General features: G+C 37.6%; 2 protein-coding genes across 3 annotated transcripts in view; one reads left to right on the top strand and one right to left on the bottom strand.

The window, feature by feature from the left end:
- Nucleotides 1–22,399, top strand: part of LOC307143828 (neurotrypsin) — a 61,214-nt gene that overhangs the window by 24,036 nt on the left and 14,779 nt on the right. For both annotated transcript variants that reach the window (XM_079845596.1, XM_079845595.1), the window contains exons 3-9: nt 1,630–1,872; nt 5,660–5,798; nt 6,922–7,100; nt 9,169–9,316; nt 14,396–14,574; nt 15,097–15,238; nt 18,210–18,421. In XM_079845596.1, coding sequence (XP_079701722.1) covers nt 1,630–1,872; nt 5,660–5,798; nt 6,922–7,100; nt 9,169–9,316; nt 14,396–14,574; nt 15,097–15,238; nt 18,210–18,421 — 1,242 coding nt within the window. The remainder of the gene's footprint in view (nt 1–1,629; nt 1,873–5,659; nt 5,799–6,921; nt 7,101–9,168; nt 9,317–14,395; nt 14,575–15,096; nt 15,239–18,209; nt 18,422–22,399) is intronic.
- Nucleotides 21,374–22,318, bottom strand: LOC307143739 (cannabinoid receptor 2; the record flags this gene model as incomplete). The annotated part of the gene is made up of 1 exon (XM_079845500.1): nt 21,374–22,318. The coding sequence occupies one exon, from the start codon at nt 22,316–22,318 to the stop codon at nt 21,374–21,376; it is 945 nt and encodes a 314-aa protein (XP_079701626.1).

Genomic DNA, 22,399 nt, shown 5'->3' with positions numbered 1-22,399 from the left:
GTAACACGTGACAATGACATAGCGATTGATATGTGTAATATTGAAACTGGCCCGTAGAAACCACAACCACCTGTTTTCCTTAACACAATGTGCAAGTTTACAATAATTGTGCCTTTAAATCCAGTATGGGTGGTGTAGCTCTTGCTGGTGACCCTCAAGTAGGGCAGGTCAGTGAGAGTTTGGCTCCCTGCCGCTTTATTGGCTGCTCATCTTGGCTTCTCAGCACCTGCTTTGAGCACAGCCTTGTCTAATCCCTCGTCCTTTATGCTGGGAAAGGAGGCTGTATAAGGGACCCAGATGTCCAACTTCTCCCTCTTTTCAATCTCCAGCCCTGAGGATTCAGTGCTCAAGGCTTGGAGGCCAAGGTGGGTGTTCCAGAGAGATAAACAAAAGAGCCGCTGTTAGATATAAGATGCTGGCAGGAAAGCCATATTGAAAGGCCACATCTGCAGAGCCCTCACATTGGCAGTTTATACAACAGGGATTATTATTTTGGAATGGGATTTTGCTAGATGGTGAACAATCTTGGAACTAAACCCTAATTTTTTTGTACGCGGACCAATAGTTACTACTTCACTTCTTAGAAATCTCACAAAATAAATCACAGACAAAAACATATATATATTTTTTGATTGACTATAATTTTTGGGCCTATATTTTTCAGGACTCAATGAAAAATACATTTTATGTGTGCTTTTCCAAGTAATAAATACATAATTTCTACTATAAATACAAGGTATATGGTCTGTGAATGTATTCTGTGCCATGCTGCCAGTTACCACAGAAAAACCTGTATTAATGTGTGTTATTATGTGGATTTCCAGTGAAAGTCTTTTAGGAGCTGTTGTAATTTTGGCCCAAAGACTTGTAATATAAGTGCATAACATACTTTATTTCTTTTCAATAGCTGAGTGGAAGGTGTACAGTGTATGTAAAAAATAAAATAAATCTTTTATAGTGGTTTTGTTCTATTTCTCCTGCTATTAAGTTTTGTTATTTGTTTGTTGTTAATTTTTTGCAATATGTCTCAGTTTTTGTCTCAAGTCATTTTTTTTCATTAAAAGTTTGTCTGGTGTCATGTTCAAAGATGCTCATTTTGCTCACTCCTTCCTAAAATAAATGTAAAATAATTATATTTTATCCATAATAATATTTATATTTGTTTATAATGTACAGTATAATAGTAATAATAATGTATTTACTATTAATAACATTATATTATTAATATTTTATCCTTAATATTATATTCCTAAAATATGTAACATTCACCAAATTGTGAGTAGTGAATGAGTGAACAAATTTGGTGTGAATGCATCAAATTGTCATTATTGTTCTCTTGTGCACCTCATGTTTTAAGCATCACTGCTAGATTTCAAGATGGACATAAGCAATGACTAAATTTCCTTTCTTTCAACACTGACAGCTGCTCTCGAGTGTTGAAGGAGAATTTCTTTTGGTATCATGCTCATATAGATACACCGGATATTAACTACTGTCTGAACATACGGATCAGATTTCATGACTTGAAAAATGCCAGTGCGAACAGTCAGCTTTAAAGATGGGATTTGAAAGCTAAATATGATTTGTGTACAGTATAAAACCCTTCTCTCTGTTTTTGTTTTTTTCCAGTTCCTCTGTCCTGCTCTGAGGGCTTCACTGAGCTGGGCTATTACAATGGCACCGTTTCTCAGACCGACTCAGGTTCACCCTGTCTAAAGTGGACTGAATTCCCAGATTATGTGCAGCAGTATCCGGGCAGGGGCCTGGGAGAGCACAATTTTTGTCGAAATCCTGACCGTGAGTCCAACCCATGGTGCTTTTTCAGACAGAGCTCAGGTGCCATTGGTTGGGCCTACTGCGACTGCCACCAAGGTGAGTACTATAGTTTTTACAATTAAAATTGAAAATTAAAATTCTGTTATTAATTGCTCACCCTCATATCGTTGCAATCACATAAGACAATTCATCTTCCGAACACAAATGAAGATATCTTTGATGAAATCCGAGATCTTTCTGACCCCTCCATAGACAGCAATTTAATTACCTCTTTCAAGGCCCAGAAAGGTAGTAAAGACATTGTTAAAATAGTCCATGTGCCTCCAGTGGTAAAGGGTTACTTCAGCGATTAGGATTAAGCTTTGTATCAGTAGAAACCCGGTAGTATATTCAAATGATCGTACTTTCCCCCCTCATGTTCCCCTGAGATGAGAGAATAATGCATTTTATTTCTGGAAAAAATCCTCCAATGACGCAAATATCGTCATTTTGCGTCATCAGAGGATTTTTTGGCCAGAGGCTAGAGACTACAGCCAGTAGAAGGAGCTAGTTCCACATGTTTTCAACCCGCCCATAGGGGTGGAATCTCACTCACAGAATGTAAATGTGCACGGCCGCTGCCGCCCGGGCATTCATAACGGAGCTGTGCGGAGCAAAGTGAGTGTTTCAACTTTTCAATGAATTCCTATGAAAGTTAAGCTTCCATAGCCGTGATATGAAAACACGCCAGACTGGACACACGCCGTGAATGACTGCCACGCTTACCTCAGCTCTGCTCAGCTCTTCGCTCTCTTGATGAATGAAATCTGACTTCTGCTGCATTTACTACGTCAACAGCTTAGGAGACTGGCACAGATGAGAATAAATATTGTTGAATAAAGTCGTTATTTGGGGTTTTCTGCTAACAAAAAGTATTCTTGTATGGAGGGTTCAGAGAGCTCTCGGATTTCATCAAAAATAACTTAATTTGTTTTCAGAAGATGAACGAAGGTCTTACGAGTTTGGAATGACATGAGGGTGAGTAATTAATGACTGAATTTTCATTTTTGTGTGAACTAACCCTTTAAAGATCTGTTATGTTCCACTAGTGAGTTTATACTATTCCTTAAGTAGGTGCCAACTCGAAACAACCCATTTATGCTTTTTTCTAAAATCTCATCTTCTGTTGGAGATCTGTCATTATCACTGATTAAATACAATATTAAGAACAATCTGTATGGCAGGTTTCCTGTCATAAATTGCAATGTGTTTTGACAAATCAATGTTAAATTTGCCATAATGACAGAAATACCAGCAATTCAGAGGGCTTTTACCCCATCAATTCCTCTGGATTTTGCTATGGAATATTCATACACAGCTTTAATGAGAAAACAGTTTAGAATAAAAAAAAAATCAATGTCTGCAATATGTGGCTCTGCGAAAGAGTTTGAGTTAGATTCATTAACTCATCAGGGAGTTTAGTCTCTGGGGCTGTTAAAGCTTCCCCGCAGAGAGAAACACGGGCGCTTATGACTGAAAATCAGCTAGTGGGACATCAGCCTTGATGTTAGAACATTCTAACATTCTTCAACTGATAAATATGTTTTTAGTACGTCTTTGTATACTGTTGTATTTCTCTTGGAAGACTGTTGTGTTTTGCATCGACTGTATATTTAGAAATCAGTGGTTGGCTGAGAAAAAAAGAACATTTTGTATGTACAGTTGTGGTCAGAATTATTGACCCCCTTGATAAAAATGAACAAAGAAGCCTGTAAAAATAAATCTGCATTGTTAATCCTTTTGATCTTTTATTCCAAAAGAATCACAAAAATCGAACTTTTCATTGAAGTAAAAGGAAAATCTCTTTATGAAATAAATGTTTTTCTCCAAAACACGTTGGGCATAATTATTGGCACCCTTTTTATCCAATACTTTTTTCATCCTCATTTTGCCAAGTCAAGTCGGAGACGGGTTTATTGAGGATGATGTGTTGATTAAATAATTATTAAAGTGCAATATTCGAAGGATCGGAGGCAACACGCTGGAGATGGGTTTATTGAGTATGAGTATTAGGTTGAGTATTAAATTGTAATATTCGAACAATCGGAGTCATCACACCGGAGACGGGCTTATTAAGGAGATAACAGCTCTGAGTTTTCTCCAATGCCTGATGAGTTTGGAGAACACTTGACAAGAGATCAGAAACCATTCTTCTATACAGAAACTCTCCAGATCCTTCAGATTCCCAGATCCATGTTGGTGCTTCTCCTCTTCAGTTCACCCCACTCATTTTCTACAGGGTTCAGGTCAGGGGAATGGGGTGGTCATGACAGAAGCTTCATTTTGTGCACGGTGACACATTTTTGTGTTGATTTTGTTGTTTGTTTTGGATCATTGTCCTGATGGAAGATCCATCCACGGCCCATTATACGATTTCTAGTAGAGGCCGTCAGGTTTTGATTTTTTATCTGTTGGAATTTGCTAGAATCCATGATACCATATATCTGAAGATGTCCAGAACCTCCAGCAAAAATATAGGCCAAAAATTTCACATATCCCGCAGTATATTTAACCGTGGACATGGGGTACTTTTGATCCTTGTTTGCACCAAACCCATCTGGTGGCTTTGCTGTCAAAAATCTCTTTTTAAAAAAAAGTTTCATCAGCCAGTCCCGTTTGAAGTTTCAGTCATGTCTGACAACTGAATACACGGGAGTTTGTTTTTGAGTGAGGAGGATTTTTCTTGAATCCCTCCCAAACAACTTCTGGTGATGTAGGGGTTGTTTGATAATATTTTTTAGGCTTTCTGACTCACTCACTCTCCTCCTCACCGTGCGATGGTGAAAATGGGAATTTTCAATGCTTTAGCTATTTTCTTACTGCCACTTTCTATTTTGTGAAGCTCAACAATCTTTTGCTGCACATCAGAACTATATTCTTTGGTTTTAGTCATTGTGATGAATGATTAAGGGAATTTGGCCTTTGTGTTTCCTCATATTTATACTCCTTTCTGAAGTCATAGCTAGACAATTTCATGTTCCTAGTCACCCTGGTGTGCTAAAAATGTCAAAAAATATACTGTACTTTAGAGATATTTTACTCATAAAAAAACTCTAGGGGTGCCAATATTTATGCCCAACTTTGGAGAAATTGTAAAATTAGATATGGTAAAAAGCATCATTGCATTCTGTGTGCAGTGGAGACAAATGGTGGCTGTGACTTTGCCAAGTAGGATGTGTTCCTGGATCAACATTCTGTTCCTGTTATCAAGTAATCACATATTACTGTTAGGTTTAGGGCTGGGACTAGAGGCATGAATGATATGAACAGAATTCTTGTTTATAATTTGCCTCTGATTTTAGGAGTTTATGCTGAGGGATCTGATTCTAAATAAACTATTCACACCACTAATGCTCGTTACTGCATGTCTCCGTAAAAAAGAAGCTATACTGGTAATTTCCTTGTCCAAATTCAGTTCTATAAAATATGTATTTGTATGTAAATACAGAATGAGCAATTCTATTTTGGGCAGTTTTATAAAGAAAAAGATTAATCTAAATCTAAATGGTTTTGTTATTCTCCTTGTAAAGAATAAAATGGCCTTGATTGCTTTTTTAGTAAGATTTTAATTCTTATTAAATTCTAGAAAATATAACCAGGAATGACAATACTGGATGTAAATAGGGTTATTTATACGTTTACAGAATTGGATGTGGTCACTTTCTAATAATTCCCTGGAAACCATCCAGAACACTGTAACAATTTCATATCAATACGCTAAAAACAGTTTTGCATTGGTTTCCTTGAGTATCTCTTTTTTATTATTTCCTTCAGTCTTTTTTATTATTATTTATAATATATGTGTTTTTATAAATATATATATATGTATATCTTACCTGTTCAGGAGCGGTCAGATTAGCGGGAGGTACGTCCTCAAAGAGTGGCCGACTGGAGGTCTACCTGAATGGCCAGTGGGGGTCCGTTTGTGACACGCATTGGACAGACCGTGATGCCAGTGTGGTTTGCCGACAGCTTGGACTGGGGTATATGAATTTATGTTTACTTCTAATTAGGGCTGTCAATTTAGCTAAATGTAGAATTCAGAAACCCTTGTTATTAGCGACACCGGTGGCCGTTAAGTGAACTGCAGCCCTGCAACTTATTGCTCATGCTCGCACTTGTACACACTTGACGCATAAGAGACTGAATGTGAGTCAGTGCCCCGATATACTCATGCCGAAGCTCTTTTACATTCTTTGCTTAGCGATATACTGTTAACGAACTTCCAGAGGTCATCCATGCTGCTGAGAGGGGCAGATGAATGATGAATACATTAGATGAATGTAATATGTGCTGTGTGCTTTGCTCAGTAACAATATAAATATACAACAAAAATGACTGCGGTGAGAAAACAGCAGTTAAAGGGACGATATGTACGATTTTTGGATTAAAGTGGCCGAGCACAGCGCTATAATGGGCGTGCATTTGCTCTCTCGCTCTAGTCGCGTGCGCGCCCTACCAAGAGAAGAGCCCGTACAAGGACATTCCGCCCCATCTGACGTCACATATACCATACTCGAAAAAAACTTTCCGAAACTTATGAAAAACCGGAAGGAGTATTTTTGGCACAGAAATACTCCATCAAACGTCCAACTTTTTTTTTTTCAAACTTTGCCCATGTTTAGGATGGGAGTCCAAGTCTTTAACAGTGTAAAAAGCTCAGTTTGCATGAAACAGCATTTCACCCCCCCTTTAAAGATAATGTGAAAAAAGATATGTTGACTGGCACAGTAAGGTAATGTCTTTGAATAATATACTAATCGTTTTTTTCTCAACAAATATTAAAATACGTGATTATATAGTTATGTAATTAATTTAGTACATTTCAGCCCGACTTTATTTGACAATCTGTGAGTTTTTTTAGATCTGACTTTCCATAATAATGGATATTTGCTTCTCATTGTGGTCAAAGTATGGTTATTAATTTGCATATTTAAATGATTAATTAAAATGTACATATGCCTTCACATTTACTACATCTATTTTTAATTTAGCCTTTAGAAAATGGGCTTAAAGTGGGTGGTAAGCCTTATGTCACTGAACAGCGGAGGAAATAACTTGGTGCTTCTTTCTTTCTCTCTTCATAATTCTTTTCCTTTGTTGAAGTGAGATTGGCACAGCTCTCCAGCATTCATATTTTGGCCCCGGCTCCGGGCTTTTTCACTACGCCCGCCTTGGCTGCCGTGGAGATGAGAAATCCCTGCTGGAGTGCAGGAGCAGGAAGTTTGTTACTAGTGACTGTAACCATGGAAACGAGGCCGGAGTGCTGTGCGCACCACCTGAAGGTCAGTGTGCTTTCTGTGAGAGTGAAGCTAATGACCTTTTAAGTGACAAGTGCTGTAAACACTCCTGCATCTAGATGCCCTTGCAAAACCTTACAGCTGCCGTGGAACAGGAAAAGTGTTTAAATAGGATACAAAGATCATCAGGGTTACTCAAAGTCTGGTTTTGAGAATTCAGCGTCCGCCTCCATGTCTGCGCTGTAAGTGTACACTGCAGTACGTCAAAGAAGATTGCTCCCATTATAATCAACAAAGTGGTCTGCTTATAATGTGAGCATCCTTTTTTTTATTTCTAGCTGTGTCGTGCTTCATCTCGTTGCTTGCTTGCAGTCCAGACCCGCTTTAAAACTTGCTAATTAAATTACATGCACAGGTACATTATATTTTAATATAAAAACAAATGAAAAATGGCTGTTTATGCAGTCACCCTGCATTTTCTAAAAACTGCCCTCAAGCAACATCATTTGAGTATCTCTGATCTACAATGAATACTAAGGCAAAAAACCACAGGGTGTGTGATGGAACATCATGAGGACGATTATGTTATCTTTGAATTGCCGTTATTACAGCTTCTTTGTCCATTCATACTGACTTACTAAATTGGCGCTCACTGAAATTAGACATTTTAATGAAACATTTCAGTGGGGGCTTATATTTTCTTTGGGGGAATCAAAAAAGCCATACTTTCTTTTGTAGAAATGAACAAAGGGGGAAAAAACTAGAAAATAGGTTGGAAAGCAAATCAATGGCGTCTGAACTCATGATTGCCTGCTGAGAGCTTTATTGAAGACACAGTCTGAGGACACACAGACAGATGTGCACTGCATTGGGTTACCAGGGCAGCAAAAGATTTATTTTAGCCATTGAATGGGAAAAAATGGCTGCTTATAATGCATTCCTGATATGAATTTTTATTATTATTATATATGAATATAACTGGCAACTGCACATATGTCTAATTGTAATGGTTCTGGCTTTGCTTCAGGACCCAGATTTTACATTGGACACATTACTAATGGTTTATTGTACAGAATTATTATGATAAAATAGTACAACTGCATAGGACCCAACAATACGCAAATGCAAATGGTTTGGTACATTTAAAAAAAATGAAATGTCTTAGGCTCCATTTATATGATCAAAAATACAGTAAAAAATATTGTTGTTATTGTTATTATTATTATTATTAGAATTTTCATAGTGCTGTCAAATCAATTAATCACGATTAATCGCATACAAAATAAAAGTTGTTATATATAAATACACACTCGTTCATGTATATATTTAAGAAATATTTGCATGTATATACTGTGTATATATATTTATATAATTTATATTATATATATAAATATTTTGATATATAAATAAAAAAAAATCTTAAATATATACAAGAGTGTGTATTTATATATACATAATAATTATACACAGTATACACGCATATATTATGTAAACAAACTGTAATTTTGGATGCGATTAATCGATTTGACAGCACGTTTCTGTGATGTCAAAGCTGAATTTTCTGCACCGTCAGTGTCACATGATCCGTCAGAAATCATTGCTGCTCCAAAAACTTATTTTTTTGGATAAATAGAAAATTTAAAAGAACAGCATTTATTTGTAATTGAAATATTTTGTAGCATTATAAATGTCTTTACCGTCACTTTTGATCTGTTTTAATGCAACCTTGCTTAATGAAAGTTTTCATTTCTTTAAAAACAAATCTTTCTAACCCAAAACTTTAATACATATATAAATAAAGTATTTGTATCAACAAATGGATGGATTCTCCATGAACCAATATTTAATGTAACCTGGGTTATTTTCCTTTACTTTTGTTTTTACCTAAAAGTTCAGATTTTATTTGACATAATTATGGTTGCATTATTATGGTTAGTGGCATTTAGCATAATTATTTTTCACTGCCTTCTGCGACCCTATTAGAAAAGACCTGCAACCTACAACCGCTGGGTTATTACACAGAGAGAGAGTATTGCATAGATCATTCTGGGTGTCACTACATTTATTGATGTGTTTGTGGCTTTGGGTCATGATTCCTGGTTTGCTCGCTCAGGTAATGGACCGCCGCTGCGGCTGGTTGGTGGGGAGGAGGACTTTGAGGGACGAGTTGAGGTCTTCCATGATGGGCGCTGGGGGACCATTTGCGATGATCAGTGGGATGACATGGATGCTGAGGTGGTCTGCCGGCAGCTCGGACTGGGGTGAGTCCAATGTACAACTAATACATCAAATACTCACCGTACACACCCCTGTTATGAATATACAGTGGATAGTTTCAGAGTAATACATCATGCTTATAGCTTCTAGCTTTCTAACGGCCTTTTGCAAAAAAAAAAAATGTTTTAAAGGTGACCTATTATGCTTTTTTACATTTTCAACTTTCTTTAGTGTGTAATGTTGCAATTTGAGCATGAAAAAGGTCTGCAAATTTACAAAGCACAATCCCTGAAATGCCTTAATTGAAGTCTTGAGTTTTCTTCCAGAATCGTACACATCACAGTATTTCTCATTTAAATATTCCTGTCTAAGGCATACGCAAAAAAAAGGCTGGGTTGAATTGCGTTAGTAGTGTGTTGTTGCCAAATCCAAGAGACACCTGCTGTGTTCGAAATCGCCCCCTATACCCTCATTCACTATTCCACTAATATAGTCCACTTGAAGGAGTGGATGAAAACGACCGGGTGAATTCGGACACTGAGTGAGCCAGAAGGACTGCCGCTTTTGCATAGTTTGTGCTTGCTGTTTAATAATCATTTGAAACGTAGGAAACTGGCAGCTCCAGTAGTAATGAAAAGATGTATCTTGAACTCTGCCATGGAAACTAGCATGTATAAACCTTAATTAAACTATTTAATAATCAATTAAAAAAGAAATTATACCTGTATGATATATAAGGGGAGTCTTATGCTGCACCAGCGCGGTTTGGAAAATTGATGGTTGATTGATTCAGCTGTGGGCGCAATCTCCTGGCAAGACGGGAATTCATTCAGCATGCGACTCTCACAGTGCATTATGGGTATTCTCTAGCCGTTGGGCGTACATCAGTTGTACACTCGTTATTGCGGGGCATTGAGGGATTGAATGAGTGCACTCAATAACTTCCACTGTTGTTTCGGACACAACTAAAAATGTCTGTCCTTTCAAATAGTGCCCTATTTTTATAGGGGCATTTCGGACACAGCCACTGTTTTTTTTCACCCCGAAACTGATAAGGCAAAACAGCATTGTTAGTTTTTACACCTGAGAAGCTGAAATTTGCGGTTACGGTAAGGGGCGTGACATTTTAGCTCAAAGCCGTTGACAATTCACAACACACTGGTCCAGCAGACCAATCAGAGCACATTGCACTTTTCGGAAAGGAGGGGCTTCACAGAGGAAGGAACTTAAACAGAGGTGTGTTTCCCGTATATGACATAACTCACTGCTTGACTACCATAGTATGATGCATTGGTGAAGAGATCAACTAGCTAGTCACGACTGTTTCCAGAAACTGTCGCAAATTTGTCAATCTACCACGTTGGTTAATGATGTCACGCAGGTGGGGGAGTAATAACTTCTTTTAATGAATTTGTTTGAGATCGAAAAAATTCGATATTTTTTGCTATAAATTGCGAATATGGCATCGGAGGAGTAATTCTCATTTTTCTCAGTTATTTTGCTTTATTTCCAGATTCAATCATAGGCTAGTTCTTACGTATTAGAGCACGTACGCACATGCACACTCTTCAAAAACTGTGCTTTAAAGGGTTTGTTCACTCAAAAATGAAAATAATGTAATTTATTACTAATTTGTTCCACACCCGTGAGACCTCCGTTCATCTTCGGAACACAAATTAAGATATTTTTGTTGAAATCTGAAGGCTCAGTGAGGCCTCCACAGGGAGCAAAGAAATGTACACTCTCAAGAGATCCATTAATGTACTAAAAACATTTAAATCAGTCCATGTGAGTACAGTGGTTCAATATTAATATTATAAAGCGACGATAATATTTTTGGGGCGCCAAAAAAAACTAAATAACGACTTATAGTGATAAGCGATTTTAAAACACTGCTGCATGAAGCTTCGGAGCCTTATGAATCAGTGAGTCGATTCAGTGGTTCGGAGCACCAAAGTTTTGGCGTTTTGACACGTGATCCAAATCATGATTCGACTCTCTGATTCGATACGATCCGAAGCTTCATGCTGCAGTGTTTTGAAATCGGATATCACTATATAAGTCGTTATTTAGTTTTTTTTGGCGCCCCAAAAATATTATCGTCGCTTTATAATATTAATATTGAATAAAACATTTTTTTATTACATTAATGGATTTTGAGAGTGTAAATTGCTTTGCTCCCTATGGAGGCCTCATTGAGCCTTCGGATTTCAACAAAAATATCTTAATTTGTGTTCCGAAGATGAACGGAGGTGGAATGGCATGAGGGTGAGTAATAAATTACATTATTTTCATTTTTGGATGAACTAACCCTTTAAATCTCTAAAAGACATAAATTACATTTGTATGTATTCGAAATAAAAGATTGTACTGAATGTCAGCGTGCTTATTTTGCCCAAGATAATGATTTATTAAGCCCACATGTCATGCAAACAAGAAACTATGCTTCCAACCACACAACATTTTGCGATGCTGTTTAGGAATGTCCATTGGAACTATGGTTTCCGGAAACACGACTATTTGAACTGTGTTGAGAACGATGGAACTTGCGGCCATAGTTGGCTAGCGATGCTTTTGGAAAACGCACCCCAGTTACTGACAGAATGGGAAGAGAGGTGCTGCAACAATGAAAAATATGTGAAAAATATTTTAAAAAAATGTAAACCTGAAAACCTATTCTAGCAGTCCCCAAAAACAAAGACTTTAAAGTCTTTAAAGACTCAGTAGCAGATGTTCTTCTTCTTCACAACACACAAAACTTAGGAGCTCCTGTGAGGTATTTTCATCCATGCGTGCTCTTATCTCGATGAGAGGAAGATTGAATTATTTATTTTGCGCTGTTGTATTCTTTGCTCTCTTACAACATCTCCATCATGTTGTTGTAGCAGTTGTAGAGAATAAAGACTGTGAGATGGCACATAAGCACAGACTCGCACCGCTGCTGCAGAGATGATACGCACGCACGACTTCAGTTACTGCAGCATTAAAGCAATTGAATGATGAGTTTGTCAGTTATAGTTACAACCGAAACTATGCTAGCTTTCAAACTGAATGTGTAGTGAGAAGCATTTTAAAGGTTTTAAATGCTGTACTTAGTGCTTCTCAGGGCATCTTGGTTTCCCACTGAAGCAAAGCAGGGTCGAGCCTGGTCAGCACTGGATGGGAGACCACCTAATGCTCCTGTTGAAGAGGTGTTGGTGAGGCCAGCAGGGGGTGCTCACCCTAAACTCTTGGTCCTAATGTTCCAGTATAGTAATGGGGATAGTGTTCAGCAATAAGGCACCGTCCTTCTAATAAGATGTTAAATTGAGGTCATGACCGTCTGTGGTCAGTAAAAATTCCCACGGTGTTTCTTGAAAAAAAGAGTTGGGCTGTAATTCTGGCATCTTGGCCACCTTGTAGCCAATCATGTCAATGTGTGGGTGGGCTATTATAGCATATAATTAACTGTTCTCTGAAGCAGGGGAGTCTCAAGAGGAGCCAGGTTATACCAGTATATTTTTCTGTTGATATGAAAAATATGTGTACATTTAGAAATATAGCGGTGATTTATGATGTATATTACAATGTTATGATAAATGATATGCCTTTCTCCACTGAAGTTCTAAGTTGTTCAAAGCGTTTGTAAGGATACTGACTGATAGTGAAGGCAGACTGAGATGGCAAAAAAGATGGAATATGGTTTGTGTAACATTAGCAACACATTATTAGCTGTTTGATAATGTAGTTAAGCAAAAGGATAATCATATTAATTACTGTTATGTGTCAGACGTTGTAGAGAGCGATACCTTTGTGGAGCGTTTACTACAGTGACTTGAGTAAAAGTTGACAGAGTGGATCTCTGAGCTGGTGTGAGTGAGTGGAGGCGGGGCTAATTTGTATACTAATAATAATATTCCACGTATACTAAATGAAGCAAGAGTTACATTCAAGCTATTTTAAGGCGTAAAGACATTTTTTCACAGGAAATAAACGTTTAAATATGTAATTTTGGTGATCAAAGATGAGTTTTAAGGGATACAATTATTGACTACAGGGGGACTTTAACATTTAAATATACTGAGATTGAAATTGTCAACATCGCAAAAAAATGTTTTTTTTTTTAATGTTTGAGGTATAATGGCATAAAATCCTGTAAAATACAATATAAATTTCCATTTTAATTTAGTATACATGTGTGTATATAATATAAATCCATGTGCATTTACATAAATATTAAGTTATTATTCAGTTAATTACTATAAACTGTCATGTTAAATGTAAAATACAAATAAATGTAATTTGCTCATTTTAGATTTTTTCTTTTATCTTATTTATCCATAACCAGGATAGTTGCACTGTAACTGTCACGTCTCTGCACTTTATACTCACAAACAGCCACATACAGACCACACCTGGGACTAATTATCGATTGTGCCCTGCGATGGAGAGACCTTGAAGGTGTCTACCACCACTGTTTTCTTACCGTCTTATGCATTTTATAATATTTACGTAGATTTTGCTGTTTTATATTTCCTGTTTTTGAGTGGGCATAGCCTTGAAAGCACAAACTGTAGGGGAGCTCTCATTTGAGCTATTTATGGAAATGTTTGTGCAAATGCATGTGTTGGTTTTATCCGTCCTAATTATTGTATTTAACTCTTGTTCTTAATAATCTTGTGTATTTATGTATTAATCATGGTAAGGTGAGTTCATAAAAAAAAATGGTATGCTCCGATTAGTAAGCGGGAAAATGTGTGCATCATTAGTGGAAGGGAGGATTGGATGACAGATTATGATTTGAGTGAATTTGAAGGTTATTGTAGCACTGCTTGAGCGCATTGAAACTCTGGCCTCAATAGTGCTGTTTTAGTAGGCTACCTAGCAGTTCTTGTTTTTATTGAAAATATGTTTTATTCCTGCTCTTAGCCATATTTATTTGCTTGTAATAAACACCTTTTGGATGCCAACATCGCTCCAGTGTTTACATCTTGGTGTGTTTCTCCTTGTGACCGCTCGGGTCCTTCGGGTCAGTGCCCTTCGAACTGAACATGTACCCTTTGGATTTGAATTTGACTTAAGATGGCCAAATACCCTGTGAAGTCTACTTTTTTGACCATTTATATGTCTTTGTGTGTGTCTAGGGGCATCCCCAAAGCCTGGTCATGGGCTCATTTCGGGCAGGGCATTGGGCCGATCCAACTGGATGCAGTACAGTGCACAGGCAATGAGCTCTCTCTGGACGAGTGCCGTCACAGCGGATGGGAACAACACAACTGTGACCATATGGAAGATGCTGGGGTGTCATGCAACCCCTATTCAGGTCTCGTACTATACATAGACACACACACACACACACACACACACACACACACACACACACACACACACACACACACACACACACACACACACACACACACACACACACACACACACACACACACACACACACACACACACACACACACACACACACACACACACACACACACACACACACACACACAAACACTTACAGCCCTACCTATAGGAATACCTGATTCTGATTGACCCTATAAACTTTTATACATAGCTGTGCTAGTTTTATATCTCTTGTATCACTTCATGGTTTCTTGCTTCTCACATTAAAAAATCATTTCAACTCAACTCAATATTTAATGTCTATTTATTTATTTATTTATCTGGTAAGTAGCCGTGTAAATGGGATCTTGTACAGCAAACAAAATAAACCCTTTCAGGATGACACAAGACCCCTTCGCTTCCGTTGACTGTGCTTTGTCACTTCTCATTAACTATCCATAGAATAAATGTATATATAGAGTGTGTTTGCATATGTATTCAGATGGCGTGGTGAGACTGGTAGACGGTGATAACCCATGGGAAGGTCGTCTAGAAGTATATCACTCCGGGGACTGGGGCACAGTATGTGATGACAGCTGGACGGAGCAGCATGCGCAGGTGGTCTGCAGACAGCTGGGATTCAGGTGCTATTCTTTAATCCTAGCTGTGTATATACAGTAGCTGTATTGCTTAAAGCTGAGGAATGATATACTATATATTCATATAAAGGACATATGGTAATGCATTCAATTATATAACTTTTGAATTTACACTACTGTTCAAATGTTTGGGGTCAGTAAGATTTTTTTGGTGTTTTTTTTTTAAGTTTCTTATGCTTACCAAGGCTGCATAAAAATCTTATTACAATTTAAAATAACTGTTTTCTATTTAAAATGTAATTTATTCCTGTGATGGCAAGCATCATTTTCAGCATCATTACTCCAGTCTTCAGTGTCACATGATCCTTCAGAAATCATTCTAAAATGCTGAATTTTTTAACGCTTATTATTAACGTTGAAAACAATTGTGCTGCTTAATATTTTTGTGAGAAATGTGACACTTTTTTTTAGGATTATTTGATTAATAGAAAGTTCAAAAAATTTAAAAGTATATATTTTTGTAACATTGTAAAAGTCTTTACTGTCACTTGTGATCGATTTATTGCATCCTTGCTGAATAAAAATATTAAGAATAAAAATCTTACTTACCCTAAACTTTTGAACGGTTGTGTCATTTTGAATAAAAAAATTTACAAAAATATTTTCACAATAAATAATTTTGTAAAAAAAATTGTACTTCACAACATTGTTACATTTAAATTAGTGCTGGGAAAATGAACGCGATTAATTTTTTCAGTTTAACGCATTCAAAATATCTACCGCAATTAACGCAGCGTTCGTTTTTATATACATTTTTGCCTAGCGTTACATTATATGATCACGCTCTTATTCATGTACATGCTTTTAAACCATTTAAGCGCGACAATACCGAAGAGAACGTCAATGTCCTGTCTGTGTGGGTGCGTCTCAATCAGATCCCTAGTTCAGTAGTCAGGGCACTGATCAGGGAGTCGGCCACATTCATGTACACAATATACTGATTCACCACCTAGGAAGATAGGGAGCTCACACACACATGCACACACATACACACACACTCGACACACAGAAAGATTTGCGGCAGTCTCGTGCACACATCGAGTTCTCTTTCGCTCTTGAACAAACAATAACACAGAGAATTATGCCAAAATGCCAGTTTTGTCAAGTATTAGGAGTCTCATAGTCTCATAATAGGAGTCTTAAATGAGTTAAATAACTTCTTAAATGAACTTGAGAAATGAACGTGAGAAAATGAGATGCGCTTGACAGCATGTCAGATCCGCGTCACGTTCGGCAGCATATCTGGCATTAATGTTCATTAAAGAACAACGGGAACAGAGAAAAGTTTAGCTTTAATGATGATTAATCTATATTTAATGTATTATTTATGCAGTTAAGAAAGGTGTTTGATAACACATTTCTGTATATGTCTAGCAGGGAAGGCCACAGGTAAATATAACATTTATTATAATGGGTTTATGTAAAGATTGTTTTAAGTTCACTTAAATGAACTTGTTTTTTAAAGCCTAATAAATGTTAAAATTGGTAGCTTTCAGTTATACTGTAATGTAATGTCTTTAATGTTTCATAGAGACATTAGTTTCAGTGATACTGGCCTTCATTCATTAAAAAGATGCCATTACAACTCATTTTTAAAATATGCTGTCTTTAAATTGTTTCTTCATTCATTTGGAGAGTAACTGAAATGAATACAATATCAAAATATCAAAAACTCCCAAAATATTAAAACCTTGCGATTAATCGTGATTAATTACAGACATTTTTTTGATTAATTAGTTTTAAAAATTTTGCGATTCCCAGCACTAATTTAAATACAAATTGTAGAGAAATGAGCAGAAGCATGTAAAACAAAGCAACAACAACAACAACAACAACAAAAAACTCCACCAGTTCTAGTGAAAGACATTTCATATTTAAATATATTAAAACCAAATTAAAACCCATAAAAACATTAGATGCCAATAAAATGAGATTTTCCACACTAAAAATAAATCTCACAAAACACATTTTACTGATAGGGCTGGAAATGATGTGGAACTGATTATGTGGATTCATGTAACATTGTGTATTAATGCATGTCAACAATATAAATGTATTCTGCATTCTCAAAGTCTCCATTTTGCAATAATGACAGTGGCCATGGTGCACTACACAACCCTGTCTGTGCATGTATTAATTTGCACATGCAGTTATCTTTTGTGACACAACTTTAAGGCTTATTAAATCACTTACATTGCATGTGCAAATCCGTTTATTTAGCAACTGAATGGAGACACATCCCAAATCCTCAATATTGTCAAGATTTGCTATTTTGTGCATGGGAATGTTTTGTTATTTTGTGCAAATCTCGGTGGACTATGGCTGCATCCAAAATCGCATACTTCCAAAAAGAATTATGTCTAAATTCACAGTACTCGTAAAAAAGAAGGCAAACAGTACACAGATGTCCTACTACTTCTGGCGAGATTCTGAAGTGTGCATATGATGGACACTTTACTATCCCATGAGGCCACGGGAGAGGATTAATGAAAGGCAGTGAAGTGATGTAACTGACTCTAGTAGTTGGTGATGTGATAATGACAACATGGCGAATGTAATACGTTCAGATTACATTCATACTACACACATTCATATAGAACATACTTTTTTAGCGCTCGCAATGCAAGTACTTTTTCAACAAGATAGTATGCGATTTTGTACGCAGCCTAGATTAACTTGTGCATGGAATTAAGTACAACAAACCCCTTAAGTTAGGAAAACCCTTAGTCATAATTGTAAGAATATTATCACTATTAACTTCTTAACTTAGGGGGTTTGTTTTGCAAATGGCTGCAGGGGATTAGTAATTAAATTCTCTTAGAAGTGTCCTACTCAACAATAGACAATAGTGGGTGTCCTCTATATGTTCTATATGCATACATAAAGTATTTTGTGGGAGATTTTCAAGTGGCTTTATGTTATTGGGAATTTATCATGAGTGTGTGTGTCCATGTAGGGGTGGTGCGGAGGTCACCCCCGCTGGCGCGTTTGGAGAAGGAACAGGGCTGATTCTGCTGGACGATGTGGAGTGTGAGGGGAGTGAGAGCTCTTTGCTGGAGTGTAAACATAGCGTGTGGGGTCGACACGATTGCTCTCATAGTGAAGATGTTGGAATACGCTGCCACAGGGTAGAAAACAATGAGGTCCCTTTGGCTCCAGAAAGTACTGGTAAGTTATCTTGAACACACACCAACATACGCTTCAGTGTGCGTGACTAGGGCTTTGTGTGAGGCACAGATACATTTTGCTGATAGACTTCTCTGTCTGCGCTGCTTTGACCCTTTCTGAAATTCAGAGGGGTCTAAATGTCATTTGTTGACAGAGGCCGGGAAATAAATGCGGCCATTGTAGTTTCCCAAGCACTTGCTTTTATTGATAAAAAGTTCCATTTGAATTTCAATGAAGTATTGTGTAGCCCTCGGCGACCACAACACTACCTTTGACATTTGACGGTGTAATATTAGACAAACATGATTTTTTCCCCCGCCAAACAAACAGCATTTCAATTTAAACTCCATTATCATATAACATCACTGCTCTTTTTGCTCACAGCCTGTGACATTTTGGGTATGTTTGAATGGGTATGTTTGAAATATTAGGTTCGAAAGACAAGATTTTATCAAGACGTGTGTGGATGTGGAGGAGTTATAGTTGCTTATTCAATAGCTGATGTTAGGACAAGGTTGAATTTTCCGTCAGTGTTGCTGTGGTGAAAGTGATGAAAATTGACAAAGTACTATACGTCAGAATGAGAAAATTCAAGATTTTTATTGGATCTAAAAAAAGGTAGCCTTTTGTTTACATCTTACAATGACTCTTTATATAATAAAAAAATAGTCTTTGATGTAGCATTTGAGTTTCTACCTTAGAGGGAAAAATATATATAATGATACTGTAATTGTGACTATTTTTAATAACTTTTTATATCAACATTTTTTTAAGACTGTCTCATAATTGCATCTTTTTTTTTTGTATTTGTGACTATTTCTCATAATTGTGACTTTTTACACTACCCTTCAAAATTTTGGGCTCAGTCATTTTTATTTTTTAAAGGGGTGGTAAACCACGATTTCACTATTCTAACTTTAGCTAGCGTGTAATGTTGCTGCTTGAGCATAAACAACATCTGCAAAGTTACAACGTTCAAAGTTTAAAGCAAAGGGAGATATTTGCTTTTAAAGAAATCAGTTTCTAAGAACTACAGCAAACGGCCAGTAGGCGACTACACACATTCCTCCAGGGTTGGTGACATCAACAGGCTCAATATTTACATAAACCCCTCCTCCGAGAATATTAAATAAGGGGGGGTGAGGCCATTTTGTATCGCGGCGCTGTTGTGGTTAGTAGGCTGGAGTGTTGTTGCCGCGATGCCAAGGAAACGCTGTTATTTTCATCCGGATTGCAGGTCTGGGGTACTTGCTCTGTTCAGCCTTCATAGGGACGGGGGTGCGTTGCAGAGCGTTTAACATACAGCATGTTATATGCAAGTGTGTTTGAGTCAGCGGGGAATCAGGCGCGCGCGGGGCTCCCTGCAGCACATCCACGGAGGAGAACATCCACCGTCTTCGCGATTTCAATGCCAGATTTGCACAACGTCAGCTGCGTGAAAAAAACACTGCCGGTGCGTGGATGCACGACGCGCGCGCTGCACATTTCACGGAGGACAACACAAACTTCCACAAACTTCGCGAGTTCAATACAGGATATGCACAACGGCTTGTCCTGAAAGCTGGATTTACAAACAGAAGCTGTTTACGGGCCACAACCTGTAAGTCTGATTTATTTTTCATCGATGTGTTTTCCTGTAATAGGTTGTAGCAAGGAAGTAAACAGATGACAACACTGTTCTGCAAACCAGTCTGTTAAATGCTCATTCATACTTAACGTTATCCGACGAACACCTTACATTACAAACACTAACGTTAAAATCTCAACAGCGAACCTGACATTAGTGTAAATGATTCTTTGATTAGAGCTTTTATGTGTTGTTTATCTTCAGGCATACTAAACATGGTTCTGTGTGTGATTTGGCTAACTTACTAGTTAAAGCCAGTGCTTAGTGTTTGTTTTGGGTTAGTTCTTGCGACAGATATTTGGCTATAATCGTTCTAAAAATACAAAAGTTAAAGTGCCATTCAGTAGCGATCATTATAGATCCGCAGTCTTTACTCTTGAGGACTGAACAGGTTCTGCTCGATCATCTTCACTCAAATGTTCTGGGTCTGATTCGGGCTCAGATTGGTATGGTTTTATTGACGCCGTTGTTTCTAACACTGACCAAAGCACAGCCTCCGGTAAGGGGCGTGACGTTTCCGACATACGTGCACTGCGGTTAGCGAATCACAACACACTGGGCCAGCTAACCAATCTGAGCCCATTGCGTATTTTTGAGGGACTGGCTTCATACAACCCGGAAAGCATCAGACCGTTTTACAAGGAGGGACAGAGCAGTGTAGAATAAAGGTCAAATATATGAAAAATAAGGCAATTTTTTTAAAAACGAAGCATGAACACATGTTACAGTGCACCCCACAAACACAGTCAAGCCTTCAAAAGAATGTGTTTTACCACCCCTTTAAGAAATTAATGCTTGTATTCAGCCAAGGACACAAACTGATCAGAAGTGACAGTAATAATATTTATAATGTTATTTATATATGATTTCAATTTCAAATAAATGCTGTTCTTTTTAACTTTTCATCAAAGAATCCTAGATGAAAAAATGTATCACTTATTCCCCCAAAATATTGCAACTTAATATCGGAAAATGCGACTTTATGTCTTTAAATGTTATTCTAAACTTTATCTCACAAATAACAGAGAGCAGAAACAGGCTTCCACATTAAAGCGATTTTTTTACTCATGAAAAAAAATGTGCAAAAAATCAGCATAAAATAAATATAATAAAAGTGAACTAAGATGCTAATCTTGAATGTGTTTGCTTCCTGTCTATCCTCAAATCTCTTCTTCCTTACCTTGTATTTTTACAGATATATATATATATAGTTGTATATACAAAGCTGCTGTAAGGTTTTGGAACCAACACTAGAGGGAGCTAACACTTTTTATTAGCACTGTTTATAACACTGTCATTAGCTAAATGTTGTTTACTAACTGGTATTAGTTAATAGCTGATGAACTACAACCCTTGCATCTCCTTAAACTACCTACTAATGATTTTAGTGCTGCACGTAGCTCACGGCAACGCAGGGTGTATAGCAATGGGTTGATGCCTGAGTTCAGCAGACATAGAGTACTGCAGAAAGCAAATGCCCTTTTTTGTGGTTTTGAAAGCTCTTTCGTAACTACATCTGTCATCATGAAGGAAAGGACAGGCAGCCAACACACTAACAGCATCAGAATTATACAACTAAAAGTCTTTGCCAAATGGATGTCTATGCGCATGCGTGCTAGCCCTGGATGGTCAGCGTTCATGTTGGCTTCATATTGGTGGGCCCACCACATTATCAGGGCGTAGGCTACCAGTATGAGGACGAGCGCCACCAACATAAGACAGGTATAGAATGCCAGGTAGTAGCGATCCACGTACGGAAAGAGATGGGACTTTGAGCATGATAGACAAGTCTGACAACTCCAGCCCATCAGAGGAAGGAAAGAAATGAATGCAGCCACTGACCATAATGCCACAATTCCCAGCAAGGCTTTTTTACGTGTCAGCTGCACCTTGTAGGTCGTAGCTTTGTAGATAGCGTGATAGCGGTCCACTGCCATCAAAAGCAGACTTCCAACCGAGCCCGTGAACGCAATGGTCACACCACTCAGCTTAAGCAGATACTTTGTTCTCTGAAAAGAGTTGTCCGTTTTAAAAAGGTGGAAATCCAGGAAGGTGATGGTGAAACAGCAGCAAGCAATAGTGTCAGCTAGCGCCAAGCTTCCCATAAACTGGTATGACGGATGTCGCCGCAGGTTCCCAGAGCTGACTATGACAACCAGAACAAGAACATTGACCAAGAGACCGAAGGGTGCGATCACAACACAGATCGTGCCAACGGCCACCTTCTCTGCGTCGTTTAGCACTATGTAGACATTTGTGCAGTTTGCCATTTTAGTGATAAATCTTTTTGCTTGCAGCTAAATCTGTAGAAAAAACAGTGCATGTTATAATTCAAGATTTCCACAATTTGC

This window comes from Gobio gobio (genome assembly GCF_949357685.1).
Source record: "Gobio gobio genome assembly, chromosome: 20".
Lineage (NCBI taxonomy): Eukaryota > Metazoa > Chordata > Actinopteri > Cypriniformes > Gobionidae > Gobio > Gobio gobio.
This window is presented reverse-complemented; position numbering and strand designations above follow the sequence as displayed.